This window comes from Triturus cristatus, chromosome 7, assembly GCF_964204655.1.
Source record: "Triturus cristatus chromosome 7, aTriCri1.1, whole genome shotgun sequence".
In the NCBI taxonomy this organism is placed as follows: domain Eukaryota; kingdom Metazoa; phylum Chordata; class Amphibia; order Caudata; family Salamandridae; genus Triturus; species Triturus cristatus.
Genome location: NC_140590.1, coordinates 1,677,908,927 through 1,677,924,345, shown reverse-complemented (window position 1 = coordinate 1,677,924,345; position 15,419 = coordinate 1,677,908,927). Strand labels below are relative to the sequence as shown.

Sequence of the window (15,419 nt, the reverse complement as noted above, 5' to 3'; positions counted from 1 at the left end):
AGAAGAAGAGGGCAATCCTTGCAGAGCCTTGCCACCCCTTCCATCTGACGTCTCGTTGGAGAGCGAGATGGTTAAGGAAACTCACCGGTGTATTGCTGGGTCGTGATCTGCCTCACTGCCAGTTGTTGGAGGGTTCCAATGTGAGATGACTGTAGGACTGTGAGAGATCCTCGGCCTAAAGACAGAATCCTACCTACCCCTTCTGGGTTTGTGGACGGTTGTGCAAGCGCTAGTATGTTCCTGTCACCTGGACCATACCATTGCCACAGTGTAATGGGCGTGTGCCTGCTTAGGACTGAGAAACCAAGGCTGTTCTTAAAGGGGCTGCAGCACTGGTCTTCACTGCCTACCCAATAGCATGACTGATATAAAGGCTGCTAGGCATGGAGTAAATTGAAGAAACTAGCACTGCAAAGACAATCGCACCATGTAAGATTATCGCTCAGTTTTTAATACCCACAGAGTGCGTAGAGCTGAAGAACACACCTAGAAAACACAGGAAGGTAGGCTACTACATATGACCAAATACATGCAAAGGATCTTCACCATGGCCTTACCACACTAATTCTACTCTCTTTCTCGCCCTAGCTGATTCTTGGCCTGGCACACCTACAGGCGGCCAAGGTGACTGTTCCGGACGTGTTGGGTGCCCTGCTGATCCACGGGGCTCCCATTGGGGATAGCAATTTATTGAATGACACTTGGAGAGTGCGGCGGGATGTCCTTTGCCAAGACGACGAGTACAAGCACCCAAGTGGGGCATTCTGCTGCAAAATGTGTTTAGCAGGTAAGAGGGTTAGAGGAGAATGTGAAAGGATGACTACTTGGAGACACCATGAGTTGCACATGGAATAGAAGAAAAGGCAGAGGGTCGGGAGGAAAGCCCCTCTGATAAGAGTAAATAGTGGTAAAACACGGTGTAATGGAGGTGGTAGTTGAAAATCCATTAATGGAAATAGGGAGATTCTGGTCTGTGTTGGGGTGGGGGGAGTAGGGCATAAATGGACTTCAGGACACGGAGAGTCACCCCAGAATGAATGGAGTGTGGGGGGGCGTGACTTAGAGCTCCCACTGTATGCTAAGAGGCACTAGTGGGTGGTTTAAGATGTGTGGAATAAGGTGGTGGGAAGGCCCTGTGTTGAAACTGGGAAGATCCCCAAGATGGAAGGGAGCTGTAGGGAAAAGTTAAATATTATGCCGTCTTTTCTGGGCATTATGGGAACCATACTGTGGTGGACAAAAAGCGGAAACACGATGAGAGTCTCAGGAGTTAGAGGGGCTGTTGAAAAGAGGGAAAAGACTGTTCAAATCTGATCGGCACATTTGGAAAGTGCTAATGTATGAGGGGATGAAACCTGGGCTTGGAGGGTGGCTGACAATGAGTGGGCAAGGTCCATTCTTGGCACTGAGACTCCAACACAGAAGTGCTGCATGGGGTAGAGATTTGTAAACTCGGGGAGAGCTGAGGGTATGGACATCTATATGTATGAATTTTTGATTGGTCCCAATCATGCATGTTTGTTTGCTTAACCATCCAACCCTCAGGCTTCCGGAAGGTGTCAGACTGCAAAGGCGAGGGCCAGGTGACGAGCTGCCGTCGCTGCGAGGAGGGGTCATACACAGAAGTGCCAAATTATATATCCAAATGCATGCTCTGTGATGCATGCAGGGGAGGTGAGAGGCAGGCAGTGCATCATTGCGTACAATAATTGTGTACTATTCCACATTGTTCGTGAGGTGTGTGTAGCACGCGCAGTGTGAGAGGTTCTGGAGTTACGGGCTGGGTGTGAAATATCCATAAGAGTAAGACGTGTTTGTGGAGTGGAAGACACTGTGATATTTATAATGTGTGGTGTTAGAGTGATGGGCTCTTGGTGTGTAATATCCAATCCGTTTGTATTTTAATTGAATTAAAAAGATGTAACTAAAACAAAGACAGTGTCACCTCTTAACAAAATATAAAGCATGTTAAATAGAGAATTTCAAGACTGCTTTGTTTAAAGGTCCGAAATTTCCTCTAATTTTTTCCAAATACATTTGTAAAGCGCACGCACAAATAGTAGCCAACCAAAAATTGTATTACCCTAGCTAAATTTAAAATGTTGTGCATTAAAATACCCTTTCTTTAGAGATTTGTTTTTAGAAGTTGGCATCTCTATATACATATGCCCTTTCATGACCTACAGAGAAGCTTGAATAGTCCCCACTCCTGGCTCTTCATGTAGAATCTAGATAGCCTGTTAGTTACATTAGTGTCAGAAATGTTACTGCCTGATTAATTAAAATCCTACTGTTGTAGCTTCTCCTTTAAGTGGTAGTTCTGTCTCAGAATGTGATGACATGGTTTAGAGTGTACAAGGGACTGAAGGGACAGTTGGAGCTGAAGCCTGCTGTCATCGCTGTGTATTTGGTGGGTGTAAGAAATAAACATTTCAAAGAGTCTTCGTGTGAATCCTCTTTACAATACCTACCATATTTTAAGAAAAAATACAATACACTTCTAAATACAGTATTGCAACTACACATAAAAATAGGCTGGTGCCAACCCTCAAAACAAAATCTAAAATGGCACGAATCACTAGATCTCACAATCTTAAAGATCAGACATTTCACAAATTTACCAATCATTATACAATTGATGGTGGTTGAACAATATTTGACTGCCTCTTTACAATTTCAAGTTCCTGCATCTAGGCAGCCTCTTATCTTCTGAGCAAACCAAAGGCAAAGTCAAAATATAAATAAGTCTCTTTACTATACCCACAGAGGCACAGGACTTCCACTTTTCTCGGATGGGCCAAATGGGAAGAACAGGAGAGACCAACGTAACAAATACGTAAGGGTTCTTAGAACCATGATCCAAGTTTTAGAATTACAAATTTTTTTTTTTTAAATTTAACTATCGCATTGCATTGCACTGTCATTTACATACAGCATATTCTCCATTTAAACCTGCACTAAATTTGCCCAGACATACAGTTTGACTGATAAAACTACATTGGGAAATCGTGTTTCAATGAATATTTATCATTTGTGCATCATCAAGTTTCTTGATTTGTTTTGATCCTGTTGAGGTCTTTGTTTCCATCACACTTAAGAATTACAAACAAATGTGCTTCATTTTTGCTTTCCTAACTGCTGAATGTGTAGCGTTCATTTACAGGTATTCACCTTTTGTTTTGTTTCAAAAAAACGCTCTCTAAACCCAAGCAAGATTGTCATATAATTCACTTTACTGAAAAGTGAGTGGAGTTTATAAACACCAATCCCTGTGTTAAAAAACATAAGCAGCCATTTTTTAGAAGACCCAGTTTGACATTTGACCTCTGTCTTTAAAACACAGCAAATGTGACCAGATAAACATAGGATTTAAAGGTATCTTTATTTTTTGCTTGGTCTTGCGCGACCCACTGAAAATTGCCTCACGACCACTAGTAGGTCGCGACCCACGGTTTGGGTGACACTGCCCTAGGTATGTAATACTCCTAGAGTGAGAGGTATGCATATTTGGATTAGCTCATTGGTATACAATATGCAGAGTGTCGGAGTTGTTTGTGCCTATGTAAGGCTAACACCATTGCATAATATGCAATGTGTAAGCAGGGTGTATAAGAAATGTTCGAGGACGTGTGATATTCATTGCATTGAAAGTGTCTGCAGTACCCTTGATTAGAGTATGCAATATCCACTTAACCCTGTTTCTTTCCAACTCCACTCTTTTCTCATGTATTGTCTTTCACGTTCTACAGGTTTTGGGCAGATTGAGGTTTCTCCTTGTACTACCTCTAGTAAGACTGTCTGTGGATGCCCCGGTGGGGAGTTCCAGGTGCAAGGGGGAGGCGACTTTCAATGCAAGCAATGCAAAGCGTGCACGAATGGGAAGACCTTGAAGAGCTGTGAGTAAAACGCCATCCATGCCTCCCCAGATACCACACACTCCCTCCACATTCAAAATGACACATGTTAGGGCTCTGCACCCCCTCACTATGCTGCGGAGACCAACCTCATGACCCGCTGGGTGAGGTATCATTTGGAAGGAAGAGGAGTATACCCGCATTTGCTGGGTATTCAATCCCACCTCAGCCTGACGCCGGCTCTATACAACACGGAGTACCGACGGAGAGAGCGGTGCCCCCTACCTGAGCGGCTGCCAGGCTGAGGTGGGATTGAATACCCAGCAAATGCGGGTATACTCCTCTTCCTTCCAAATGATACACTGAGGAGGGAGTTTATACACTGACGAAATATACTCAGTATCCTTTTTTTGTTGCACTTGTTCACACATTGTTCGCAGCAGCACCTGTTAGAGGTCCCGATGAAAGCCTGACCCACGTATGGGCAGTATGGCTGAAACATGTCGACCACTTTTTTCACTGTCACCGGAGTGGTTCTAAATCCATACCGCTGGTGCTCTGGTTTTAATCCTGGCAAAGGGTGTATATGAATAAATTCTCAATTGTACAACCCTTATCCAGTTTTATTCTACACTTCTTAACTTATATATTCTTTTGCGCTGCGCCTTCACTCATACTCTTGTCTTTCACATGAGGACTTAGGATATCCTATTTGGTATTCAAAACATCCCTGAGCTCCACTCTCTAACTGAGAGGGTTGTAGCCCTCCAAGGAACTAGGTTATCCTTGGAGAGGAGAATCCCCATGATGAAGCATGTCACCTTTGTGGTGAGTGAGGGATTTTGTCCTAAAAAGGGAAATGCCCTTTGGTAGTCCTAGGTGTGTATTATGTGATTCTGGCTCAATAGATTATACACCCATCTTTTTGTAGCTTTTGATCACACACTTTTCTAGCTAGTTGTTCAGACCCATGGATTTCGTACTGTTTTTTTGGGAAGCTACGAGGACCAGATCAACTAAAGAGGCAGAATTGACTCCCAACCACAGATGTGCTGGTGGCAGAGAATGATTGAGATCCTTTCCTTCTGAATGATAGACCATTTGCCGCAGACTAGGGGGTTCTAGACACAAAATACAACAAAATAATCCTCTGACCTTTAAACGTCACAGTAGATCACAACGAAAACCATATTGCAAAGAGCAAACAGTGTCCATTGCATTGGAAGAGGAGTAAGAAAAGTTTGTAGAAAGGAGCAATTGAGGTGGGGCCAATACCAGAGAGCGGCTGGGTGGTACATTCAACTTGTCCTTTCCTGCATAAACAAATGAGGGCACACAAGGGCCAAGTCTGAGCATATGACCACGTAGCATGTGGGCGCATTCTCAAAAGTTCAAGATGAGGACTTTACAAGACATCATAGTCTGTGGGACATGCTCTTTTTGCTCTGAGCACTCCCTCTCTCAAAGGGTCTTTATTTTTTTTTCTATCAACATGTCTTGATTTCCAAGGTTAATGCTAAATCAGGGCTGGATCTTTTGTGCATCTGGCACGCCAACCCCAATGGTAGATAAGTCATTTATTTTGATAATGTATCCTCCACTAGCTTATTAGTCTGTGCTGGTAATGATCTACACCATCGGGTATGGTAGGTCTAAGTCGCGGACCATCTTCTGGGGATGTAGTAAATTTGTTCTGAGACAACTACTGTAAGGGGACGCGCTTCTTCAAGGGAACATGTTGAGCCTGTCCAGGAGATATCTAGAGTTTAGAATAAGTCTTTCCTCCCCACCCACTGTTGGTACTAAAGCCTTCCTGATTCTGAACGCTCCAGGCAACATGCTGGGTCTGTTATGAGGCCAATAGAGATGACACAAGCGCACTACCTCTACTCCAAGTACATATGCTGCGGTCTCTGAGGACATGCTATGTTTACCCTGTGTCTGTTTCTGAACCCCTTTCTCGTTGTGGATGTTTGCAGGTGAAGGGTTCCATGACACAATTTGCCAGTGCAATAACGGATTCTTCCACGACATAGAGCTGACGTGCCGTCCATGCAATGAGTGAGTATCCCATCGCGCAACAACCCTACCTGTTTTAATATGTTGGGTGCTTTGGTTAGTATTGCCCTTCGCTGATGATTGAATAGAGGTGTTAGCTTCTCTGTGCAGTGGGAGTAATACTGGGCTTGTCCCCCTCTCTGACTACATACTAGTACTTCACTATATTGGAGTAGGTAACAACCTAACGTCCTACCTCGTTTCCTATTGTATCATGTGTCTGAGTTAGTAAAGTCTTTACCCCATGAATATGGAACTAACTTTCTGAGTGAGTATTGGATGTAAGTGACTGTTTTTGGCTTTATCTTGATGTTGTAATGACGGAGACCATTCCCATCCATGCAGGGAGCCTGTAATTAGACCAAAGCACAGTTGTAAAGACACATTACCTGTCCTTGAATCCGGGTATCGATAGATATAGAAAAAAGACTACACGGAGTTCCTGGACATGTGCAAAGAGTATACATTCGGCATAGATGTGGAGGGTCTACTTCAGCCGTGGCCCGTGCAGGTAAGAGTGGTGGAGCGGTGGGGCCAGGTGGGGGGATTTTGACGGATGATGACGAGGGAAAATATAATAATTAATTTTCTCATCATCGTCCGTCGAAATCCCCCCTCACCCGGCCCCACCGCTCTTACCTGCACAGGCCGCGGCTGATCTAATTCTGCCTGCTCTGAGCTATCAGTGTGAGAAGGTTTACATTATTGGCATTGGTTGCAATGTAAGAGGGTGCGAAGAGCTGGATGCCTCCAACACATAGAAAGTATGAAATAGCGCTGGATATAAATAGTCATAGAAAATGTGTTGTGAAACTCAACACAGTCCTCCTAAGAGACAGCCTGTAGCTTCATTGTGTGTCCACAGTGTTGGAGAAACTGTTCTATTTGACCCTAGCCGTAGGCGGAATTTTGAATTTTTGACATTCGCGGCACGATTCCTTATCTGTTGAATAAAATTGCCAATAGAGGTTCGAGATTCCCAAAGTGAGATAAACCTGACATTTAGCCCCAGGAGGTAGTTTTCAAAATATAGGTCTATTTTATATATGTGCAAAATAAAAAAGGTTGGATTTTGCTACGAGAATTGGTATTCGCCCGAAGAGACCAGGCAATGCCTTGGTGATTGCCTGAGAGGCCAAAACATACTAGGTGGAAAAAAGCTGTTGAGAAATGGGCATTAGCGGAAGGAGCTGTTTTGTGCTCAGAAGAAACTCGTGGCATAAGAAACCAGCATTGGCATAGCCAATAGGTCTTGCCTTTGGGACCTTTTAAGTGTTTAGCCATGCAACAGTTGTTGTTGCACCAAGAATATTGTGCTGCATAACTAAATACTTAGAAGGTCCCAAAAGCGAGACCTATTTGCTATGCCAATGCTTGTTCAGCTAGTAGAGGGTGCTGTCACATACAGCCTTAGGGAAACTTTGTTGTTCTTCTCAGATTTATTTTTAACATTCAGTGGTCTCATCTTAGTTCACTGACAGTCCTGAACTGAACAAGAGTACAAGGGCCAAAGTGTGTCGGATGAGGTTGAATATGAATAGTGGAATTGAGTGTCGGCGTAGGTAGTGGAAAGCCAGGGTTGCAAGCATTAACAGGTATGACTCGAAACCAATTGGAGAACAGCTGAGGCGTCGGAATTTAGCATTGAAGAGTATTGGCAGATCTGTGGTCCTGCCCCGGAAACGGAAAATAGACGTTGCAGTTCAGGCTTGTGGTACATTGTCGGAGAAGCGTAGTCACACTTCTAGAATTGCTGAGCAGCGTGTGACATCGTGGAATTCAGAATGGGCTTTTCTCTCTCCATCGGCCTCCTCACACGACCGGATGCAATTAAATCACATGCACGTGTGGCAAAAACTTCCCGTGACATGAACAAGAAAGGTAAAATATTTTTTCTAGAAAAGTTGAATAGACGATATAAACACGGTGTTAGTGTCCAGGCTGGTATTGCAGAGGTTAAGAATAATTCATGATAACGGTGGCCTGGGAGCATCACGTGCAATGTGGGAAGTGTGAAGCTCCATGCAGTGAACTCAGTCACTGCCAAGGTGCTTGCAGGGGAGTGAGTACGGAGAGAGGCGTGGGGGGAGGGGATAGTAGAGGGAGAGAGATTAAGGGAGGCAGACGGTTGTGAGAGTGATGGGGTCGAGAACGGAGGAGAAGACAGGAAACTAATGGGAGGAAGTGACTGAAAGAGATTAGGGATAGGTATGAAAGAAAGGAGGGGAGGAGATAGGCAAAGAGAAGAGATGTGTAGAAAGGAGAACACTGAAAGAGATAAGAAACGAGCATTGGCCGCGCGGCCGTGAAAGCGATCGCGATCAAGCACGGCGAGCGATGTGCTTAATGAGCATGACGAGGAAAGCCATATGGCGCCTATGCTCATAAGCGCGTGCCCAACAGCAAGCTCTAGGCCACCGTTGTAGCATTTTCTGAAGCCCTTACTAAAAGTCTCGCCAGAGCAGCGCATGCGCTGGCTCAGGCGAGACCTAAAAACAATAGTGGACCAGCGGATGCAGATAATTGTGTCCCTTATGGACACTGAAGTGTGAACTTTACTATGGTAAGCCTGGGGAATAAGCTTGAGGAGTGTCCATGATTGGAAGATATATTTTTATGTTCAGCGTCATTGCCGAGACTCGAACCCGGTTCCCCAGATACGAGGTCGACCACCCTAGCAGTTAGGCCGACTCCTCTCCCCTAGACAGACTGCGGCTGGAAGACAAGCCCTTGCCTTGTACCTTAATGACGCTGCCAAGCAGTACGATGAACAGATGTGAACATTGTGGGCAAACGTGGGGGGCGGAGTTATGTTTCAGTAACATGACTGTTGCCGCACTGGTTAATGTTATTGTTACTTGTAGATGTATTGGTGAGTTTGGAACAGGAAAATATGCAAAAAACTGGACAAGTGTAGCACTATGTTCTGCTGAGTGTATATTTGTATCTGTTCACACAAACTGTTTTCGTTGGAAGGGAGCGAGGACCCTATTAATATAACTGGACTACTGTATTTCAATGCAAAATGTAATTGCTAGATACAAAATGTATATATTGTACTGCATAAGTTAACTTTAGACACTCTCAGGTGTGGCATGATTTGCATTACCCCTTCCTAATTTGGGGCAGGATTATGCAATATTTCTAATGGCCTGGGGCAAATAATAGACACAGAGGATGGAATTCGTCATATCAAACATAAGATATAGTTGATAGTCTATCGTCCATGAGAGGTAGTTTATCAGCTGAGCTTTCCATAGACATGGAGGACAGACTCTTTGCTGACTTACTTTAACCTAGGCAACTATATTGTTGAAGATGGAATGCACTGGGTGGTCTGTTAGAAAGCTTCTCTGATGACGTGCATGAAGTCATCGCTCTGAGCTATAAGAATTTGCACCTAGAGAAGAACTGTAAGAAATGGATTTGTAGTAATGAGCTGCGAGTAACCCGCTGTAAAAGCTTGGCTCCCTGGCTTTGAGCTGTAAGACATTGCCAGTTACCGCAAGCTGCATGAAATTGCCATTATCAGTGAGCTGAAAGACATTGCCCCCAGAAGCAAGCTGGGAGACAGTTGTCCTATAAGTAAGATACAAGAATACCCTCACCAATAAGATGTAATATATGGCATGTAAGGACGAGCAGTAGGACATTTACCATACCAATGAGCCGTAAGACATTTACCATACCAATGAGCCGTAAGACATTTACCATACCAATGAGCAGTATGATATTTCAGGATAACAAGATTTAGGCAATTGCATCTAGCGGGTTTCTGGGGCAGGGAAGAGGTCTCGTATATTTCTGGTTCCACGTGGAGGTTCGCCATTAGATTGAGTTGATCTCATGACCGTGTTTGCTGTTCTTCAGGTGCCGGAGTGATGAATGCCGTAACCAATGCCCTCTGGCCATTGGAAAACCTGTACCCATGGGTGAGTAATGAACAAGTGTTCAATGCTGGGGCATGCAGGGCTCTAAATCGAGGGGCATTGAGTTCTCATCCACCCTTGTTCCCTCTACAGGTACCCCACCCCTCCTGATTGCATTAACAGGAGTTTTCGGGGGCTGCTTAGTTCTCTTAGGAATTTGGATCGTCTGGAAATTTTATTATCGTTCTTCTTCAACTTTCTATAACCCAGGTGAGTGTGAGTGCATGCTTGCTGCATTATAGCTGTTCTTATATGCAGCATACGCCATTGAACGGTTGCTTGAGAGCATAGTTGGGAGTGAGGCTAGACTGGCATCTCAGTGGTGCAGGATAGGGGCAGGGGGGATCAGCCATAAACTAAGAGTTAGCAATGGTTACCACTGAAAGACAAAATTCCAAAAATAATTGCCCCTGTTGAAATGATAGGGAGCAGGACAGGGGAATAAGCAAAGAAGACTAGAAAAACCACACCTCCCCAAAGTGTAAAGAATCACAATATCCTTATTCAGTATTTACAAATTGCAATTATATCTGTTCTATATGATACAAATCAGAAAATATTAAACACACTTTCATCTCTCCCCTTGTATCACACGCGGCCATCCTCCATCTTAAAAAGGCCAACTGCATTCACGCCACACATCCCCATTCATTCCTTATCATAAAAATGCTTTAGCCACATGCACATCAACCATATTCAACAGAAGAAACTGTTGCAGGGTGACAGTGATGAATGTCAATTTTGTGATTTCTATCATATAAAATAAGTATAATTGTAACTAAAAGAATTGTAAGTTATAATAGATTTTAGAAAGTAATTTTGAGTGCTGATTGTGTGATTCTTTACGCTTTGGGGAGGAGTTTTTTTTCCTGGTCTACTTTTATCGCTGACAGACAGCCGGGCCATTCCCTGTGGTCTTGTTGTATATCCCGTGTTTGGTTTCACGCTTCGCAGGGATGTTTCAAGCCGCAAAGGTTGTGGGAAGAAGCTCCGTAGGGAGGAGCGTGCACAAGTAAGGATCTATCCACAAACGGAGGGTGAGCCTGTTATGAGTAACTAACATTAGGTGACAAGGCTGACCGATCTGACCGCCTCAGTTTGTTAATGTAGAATGTCTCCGGGACATCTGGGCTTCTTCAAGTAGGCAGAATTTTGAAAGCTTTGAATTCAATTATTTGCTTGGTTAAGAGTCCACCAAGTGATTTATGTTCTGGACTTTTCAACTATGGTCTTCTGTTATGTGCTTGTTGGAGACTGGTCACTTGTCTTGACTATGCGTAGTTATGCGGTCATCATCTTGATTTTAAGGCCCTCCTTGGCTCTGAAATAGATGATACAGGAGAGAAACTGCGCAATGACCAAGCAAATCTGCGATGAAAATCAGCCGGAGAGGAAAGATACCATGGAGGGTGTGTTTTAATTTCATTTTCGAACTAAAGAGACATAGTCATTGAGAGCGACTGTCAGGTTGCTGGTGTTTTATTTATGTTAAGCAGTTTTATATAGCGCCGACATTACCCATGGTGTTGGAGCGCTTTACAATAGCACTGTGGCATCACAGAAGGCACACAGGTTACATAGTCCTAAATAACGGGCAGCAGAAAGATTACCATTGCAAGGCGTGGAAGGTGCCCAAAAAAAATTGTGTTCGAAAGGAAGGACCCAGGGCACAGAGGATCGCTGCGATGCTCTGAGGTAGGCACCAACCGCTTTGAAGGGGCCGCTCAAGGGAATTAAAGTTTGTTCTGAAGGTCCGAAAATCCCATCCATCAGTTCTAAGGCATAACCAGTTCTGATGTACCGGCTGTAGGCCTACTTGAGAAGGTCCATGGCTTGGCAATGATGCCCATGTCATGAATACTGCCTTATGTATATGTGATACATTTAGGTGTCCAGGGTGCAGCTGTTTAGGATGACCACAAGGGGCATTAGGTGGTAACAATGTTGGTCCTTCAGGGACTCCGTAGGTGAGGCTTGTAGAGACAGGAAGCCAAGTCAGCCCTCCAAGACCGTGTACTCCATAAGGAGGCAACTGACTGGATGCGCTTCTGACGTCACAAGTCACAGAATAAAAGTGCCTAGGGGGTTAAGAGATGAGTCTAGGTGCCATTTTAAGGGGGGAGTGGAAGATGGAAGAGCTTCTCATAGGTTAAGGGTTCACAGAGGAGGTCAATGGGAGCAAGGGAGGCAGAAAATGGTGTCTCAGAGAGTGAGGTGTTATATACGAGAGGGAGAAAAGAAAGGGACAGACGGAGCTAAACAAAAAAGAGAGAGATGAGGCAAACCTGAAGAATATTCTTGTTAAATTTTTTAAAGTGGCAAAGTCATGGTGCACTCTTGTCCGGATCAGCCCGCTTGGTTTTAAGCCCCTCCTCTCACCCATCCCCTCTTATCTTAGCATGTCCCTTTTAAGGCCTATTGTCAAATTGGACCCCATTTCCTGCAAAAATATGGCTATGTTAAAAAACGAATTTACATTGTGGTTGAACCCATCTGAACTGCACATTTTGAGCCATAAAATCGCTTACCCAAGACACCATTTTGGAAAATCAAACCCTGACAACACAGCCACTATTTGGAGGGGTTCACAATCAAATTCCAGGGGAGCTATTTTCGGAGTCAAAAGTGAAAGTACACATGTGCCTAGTATGAAGAGTTGGTTTTGTGGGGAATGTCCATGGCATGGTGAAAGGATGTGTACTCCTGACCTGAGTGATGAAGCACATGGGATTTCTGTGGTTCTGATTTTTAGCAGCCCCACTCTAACCCCTCCCTCCAGGCCCTGTTTTTAATGGTATAATCCAGGTAGGCATACTACCTAATAATACACAATACCTCTAGCCTGCGCCTGGCACCCCTGTAATAGCCCATCCCTCGTTTGATGACCTGTGCTGTACACAAACTACCTCCATGTCACTCAGGGCGGTTGTGATGTTCCTTTCTCCTTCTGTACACTCCAACAGTGGAACCACCTTGAGGGCTTGTAGCAGCAACAGATAATGAATCTTTCTTCAGCTATGATCAGACATGCCCATGCATGTCTTGGCCCCTTTGATGTTACACTAGTTCTCGTTTTGAGTTGCTGCTGCGTGCTCCAACAATCACAGACAAGCCGTAGCACCTCTCATGCCTCTTCCATGATACAAAACGAGCATGTGGAGCAGCGTGCGTGCACCCGTACCCTGGTAACCCTGAGTACTTCTGCCACTGCTGACTGTACAACATTTCAAGGACACTTATCTGACCCAGTTTGAAAGGACGAAAGCCAGGGCTGAACATAAACTTGACTGGGACTGACAATTTAAACATGCTGTAGAGTTTTGATATTGCGTGCGCTAGGACCCTTGCGGTTCTGGGCGGACTCTAAACAGGAATTACGTAATCTGCTGGGAAATGTTAAGGTGTGGTTTTAAAGGTTATGACACAATGTGTGCAGTGTGTGGTTGCATGTTGAAGAATAAATAAAGGCTTATGTTGCAGAGTTCTGTGTGCAGCACATTTCATTTGCATGCTCCCGGGCTGGGGAGGATGCTACCCATGCTGTTGTGGTTGTTGCTTCGAACTGACCAGTTCATAACTCTGCATGTTCCTATTACATAAGCAATGGTGCATTATCCGAGAAGGAGAACTTGTGACTTGACTGGGGTTTGTGCAGCACTTTAACCTGGCGCTGCGTAGAACAGGGTATCATTACTCGGGCGGAGAGGAGACAAACAGATGAAAGAGAGGGAGGATGAAGGAAAGAGGCAGAAGACAAAAGGTGGAAGTAGGAGAGAAGGAAGGTGGAAAGTAATGGAGAATGGGTGAAGATGGAGAAATGGAGTGAAAGGAGAAAAGTGATGAAACTGGAGAAGAGATAGATGAGACAGGGAAACAGGGAACATAGAGAGAGGAAGGGAAAATTGAAAGAATAAACAGGAAAAGATTGAGAAGGAGAGTGAAAAGGGGTGTTTGGGAGTGAGCAAGGTGGAAAAGTGGTATCGGGAGAGATGAAAACGATCATAGAGATGAGAAAGAGAAGAGAACAAAGGATGGGAAGCAGTAGAGATGAGACACAACAAAGAAGAGGGGAAAAAATAGTGAAAGGGAGCAGAGGGAGACGTGGAATGGTGGAGAGGCAAGAGAGAGTGAAAACATAGGTTGGAAAGAGGAAAGGGAGGAGAGAAATTGCAAACTTAGAGGGAAAGAAATTGTGAAGAAAGAGCGGGAGATTACAGGGAAAGATTGAGAAGAGTGAAACAGCGAGCATGTGGTGGGAGAGAGAAAGGACCGACAAAGAGGGAACAGACAGGAGATACAGAAAGAGAGCGAACAAGCACGAGTTGAGTTCAGCAGTGCTTTTGACAGGTCTTCTTTTTGTTACAGTGTCTCCTCAGTCTTCTCCAATCGACGGCACATCACAGGTGAGTGGGAGCAAAGCACCCTGCTTGAGGGGTGGAGGGCTGCGAGAAGGGAGAGGTTACCTGTCGCTCCTTCCCTAGTCTGTAATTCACTTGCCTGACACTTTCTCCAACTGTGGTATTTCTCTGTCTTTCCTCTGAGTGTAATCCTTGTACACAGCTGCTTGCGAGCTCGAAGCTATACCTCCTGATTTCCCAAGCAATGTTTGTGTTTTCTGGCCTATTACCTTGCCTGTTGTGTGCCTTTGCCCAGCAGAGACCTCTTTATCTTATGCTGTGGCTTAAGAGGTGCTGCTTTCTGTGGTCTGGATAGGAAACACTGTCAGAAGTTTGGGAGAACAAACTGCCAGAAACTGATTATTTCTACTTAGAGCATTCATGATACATAGTTTATAGATAAATCGGGGATTACTATGCCCATTGCCGCCTCAAGCCAACAAAACCCTGCTGGAAACGACTTTGCTACAAAAAGGAATCAGGGTGGTTCTTTCGTTAAAAGCATAGGATGATGTGCTAATCTGATGATGTGCTACCCTGATAATGTGCACGATAAGACATTATACCTTCCAAGGGAAGGGAGAAGGTTCCATGGAGAACCCCTGCTTCTAGGCACATAATTTCTTGTGTGGCACAGAAACTGCTACATTTGCAATTCAGCTAATGGTCGTGCTTCCCCGAATCCATTGCAGCCTGTCGAAAGCCAGCCCTACCTCTGAGCGTAGCAGCCCACCCTTTCCAGCAGCCATTGCGCCCCTTAAAGATGCGGGTGTTTGGGTCCTCGGGTGCAACCATCCTGATAGGACCCTTCCATTTTTAGGTCTCGCTGAGACAGCGAAAGCTGTCTCTGTGAGACATTTTGTAAGTGGGCTTTCAAAAGTGCTACCCACATGGTTTTGCTGGCCTAGGGCTTGAGTGCACGATGGCGTGCACGTGCACAGCTGCTCCTCTGCTCCTTGCATTCCCCCCTCCCTTCTCACCCAGCCCTTTGATGCTCTGCTCGATTACTTTCACTTTCGCCGCTTTGATGTTTGATCGCAAACGCCATCACTTCCGCTTGGCATAGCCTGTACTTGTTTTTAATGTTTTACTTTCGCACGGCGGCTGTACGTGGCCAAGACAGTCTCACACATATGTAATGTACTCATGAAGCAAACGGAGATTGCAACTCTCAGAAGCCA

At 44.8% G+C, this 15,419-nt stretch overlaps 1 protein-coding gene across 1 annotated transcript in view; it reads left to right on the top strand.

The window, feature by feature from the left end:
- Window positions 1–15,419, top strand: part of TNFRSF1A (TNF receptor superfamily member 1A) — a 95,459-nt gene that overhangs the window by 69,271 nt on the left and 10,769 nt on the right. The window contains exons 2-8 of the mRNA XM_085619791.1: window positions 589–787; window positions 1,546–1,674; window positions 3,750–3,896; window positions 5,834–5,915; window positions 9,783–9,844; window positions 9,935–10,051; window positions 14,207–14,244. Of these exons, the coding sequence (XP_085475917.1) occupies window positions 589–787; window positions 1,546–1,674; window positions 3,750–3,896; window positions 5,834–5,915; window positions 9,783–9,844; window positions 9,935–10,051; window positions 14,207–14,244 (774 nt within the window). The remainder of the gene's footprint in view (window positions 1–588; window positions 788–1,545; window positions 1,675–3,749; window positions 3,897–5,833; window positions 5,916–9,782; window positions 9,845–9,934; window positions 10,052–14,206; window positions 14,245–15,419) is intronic.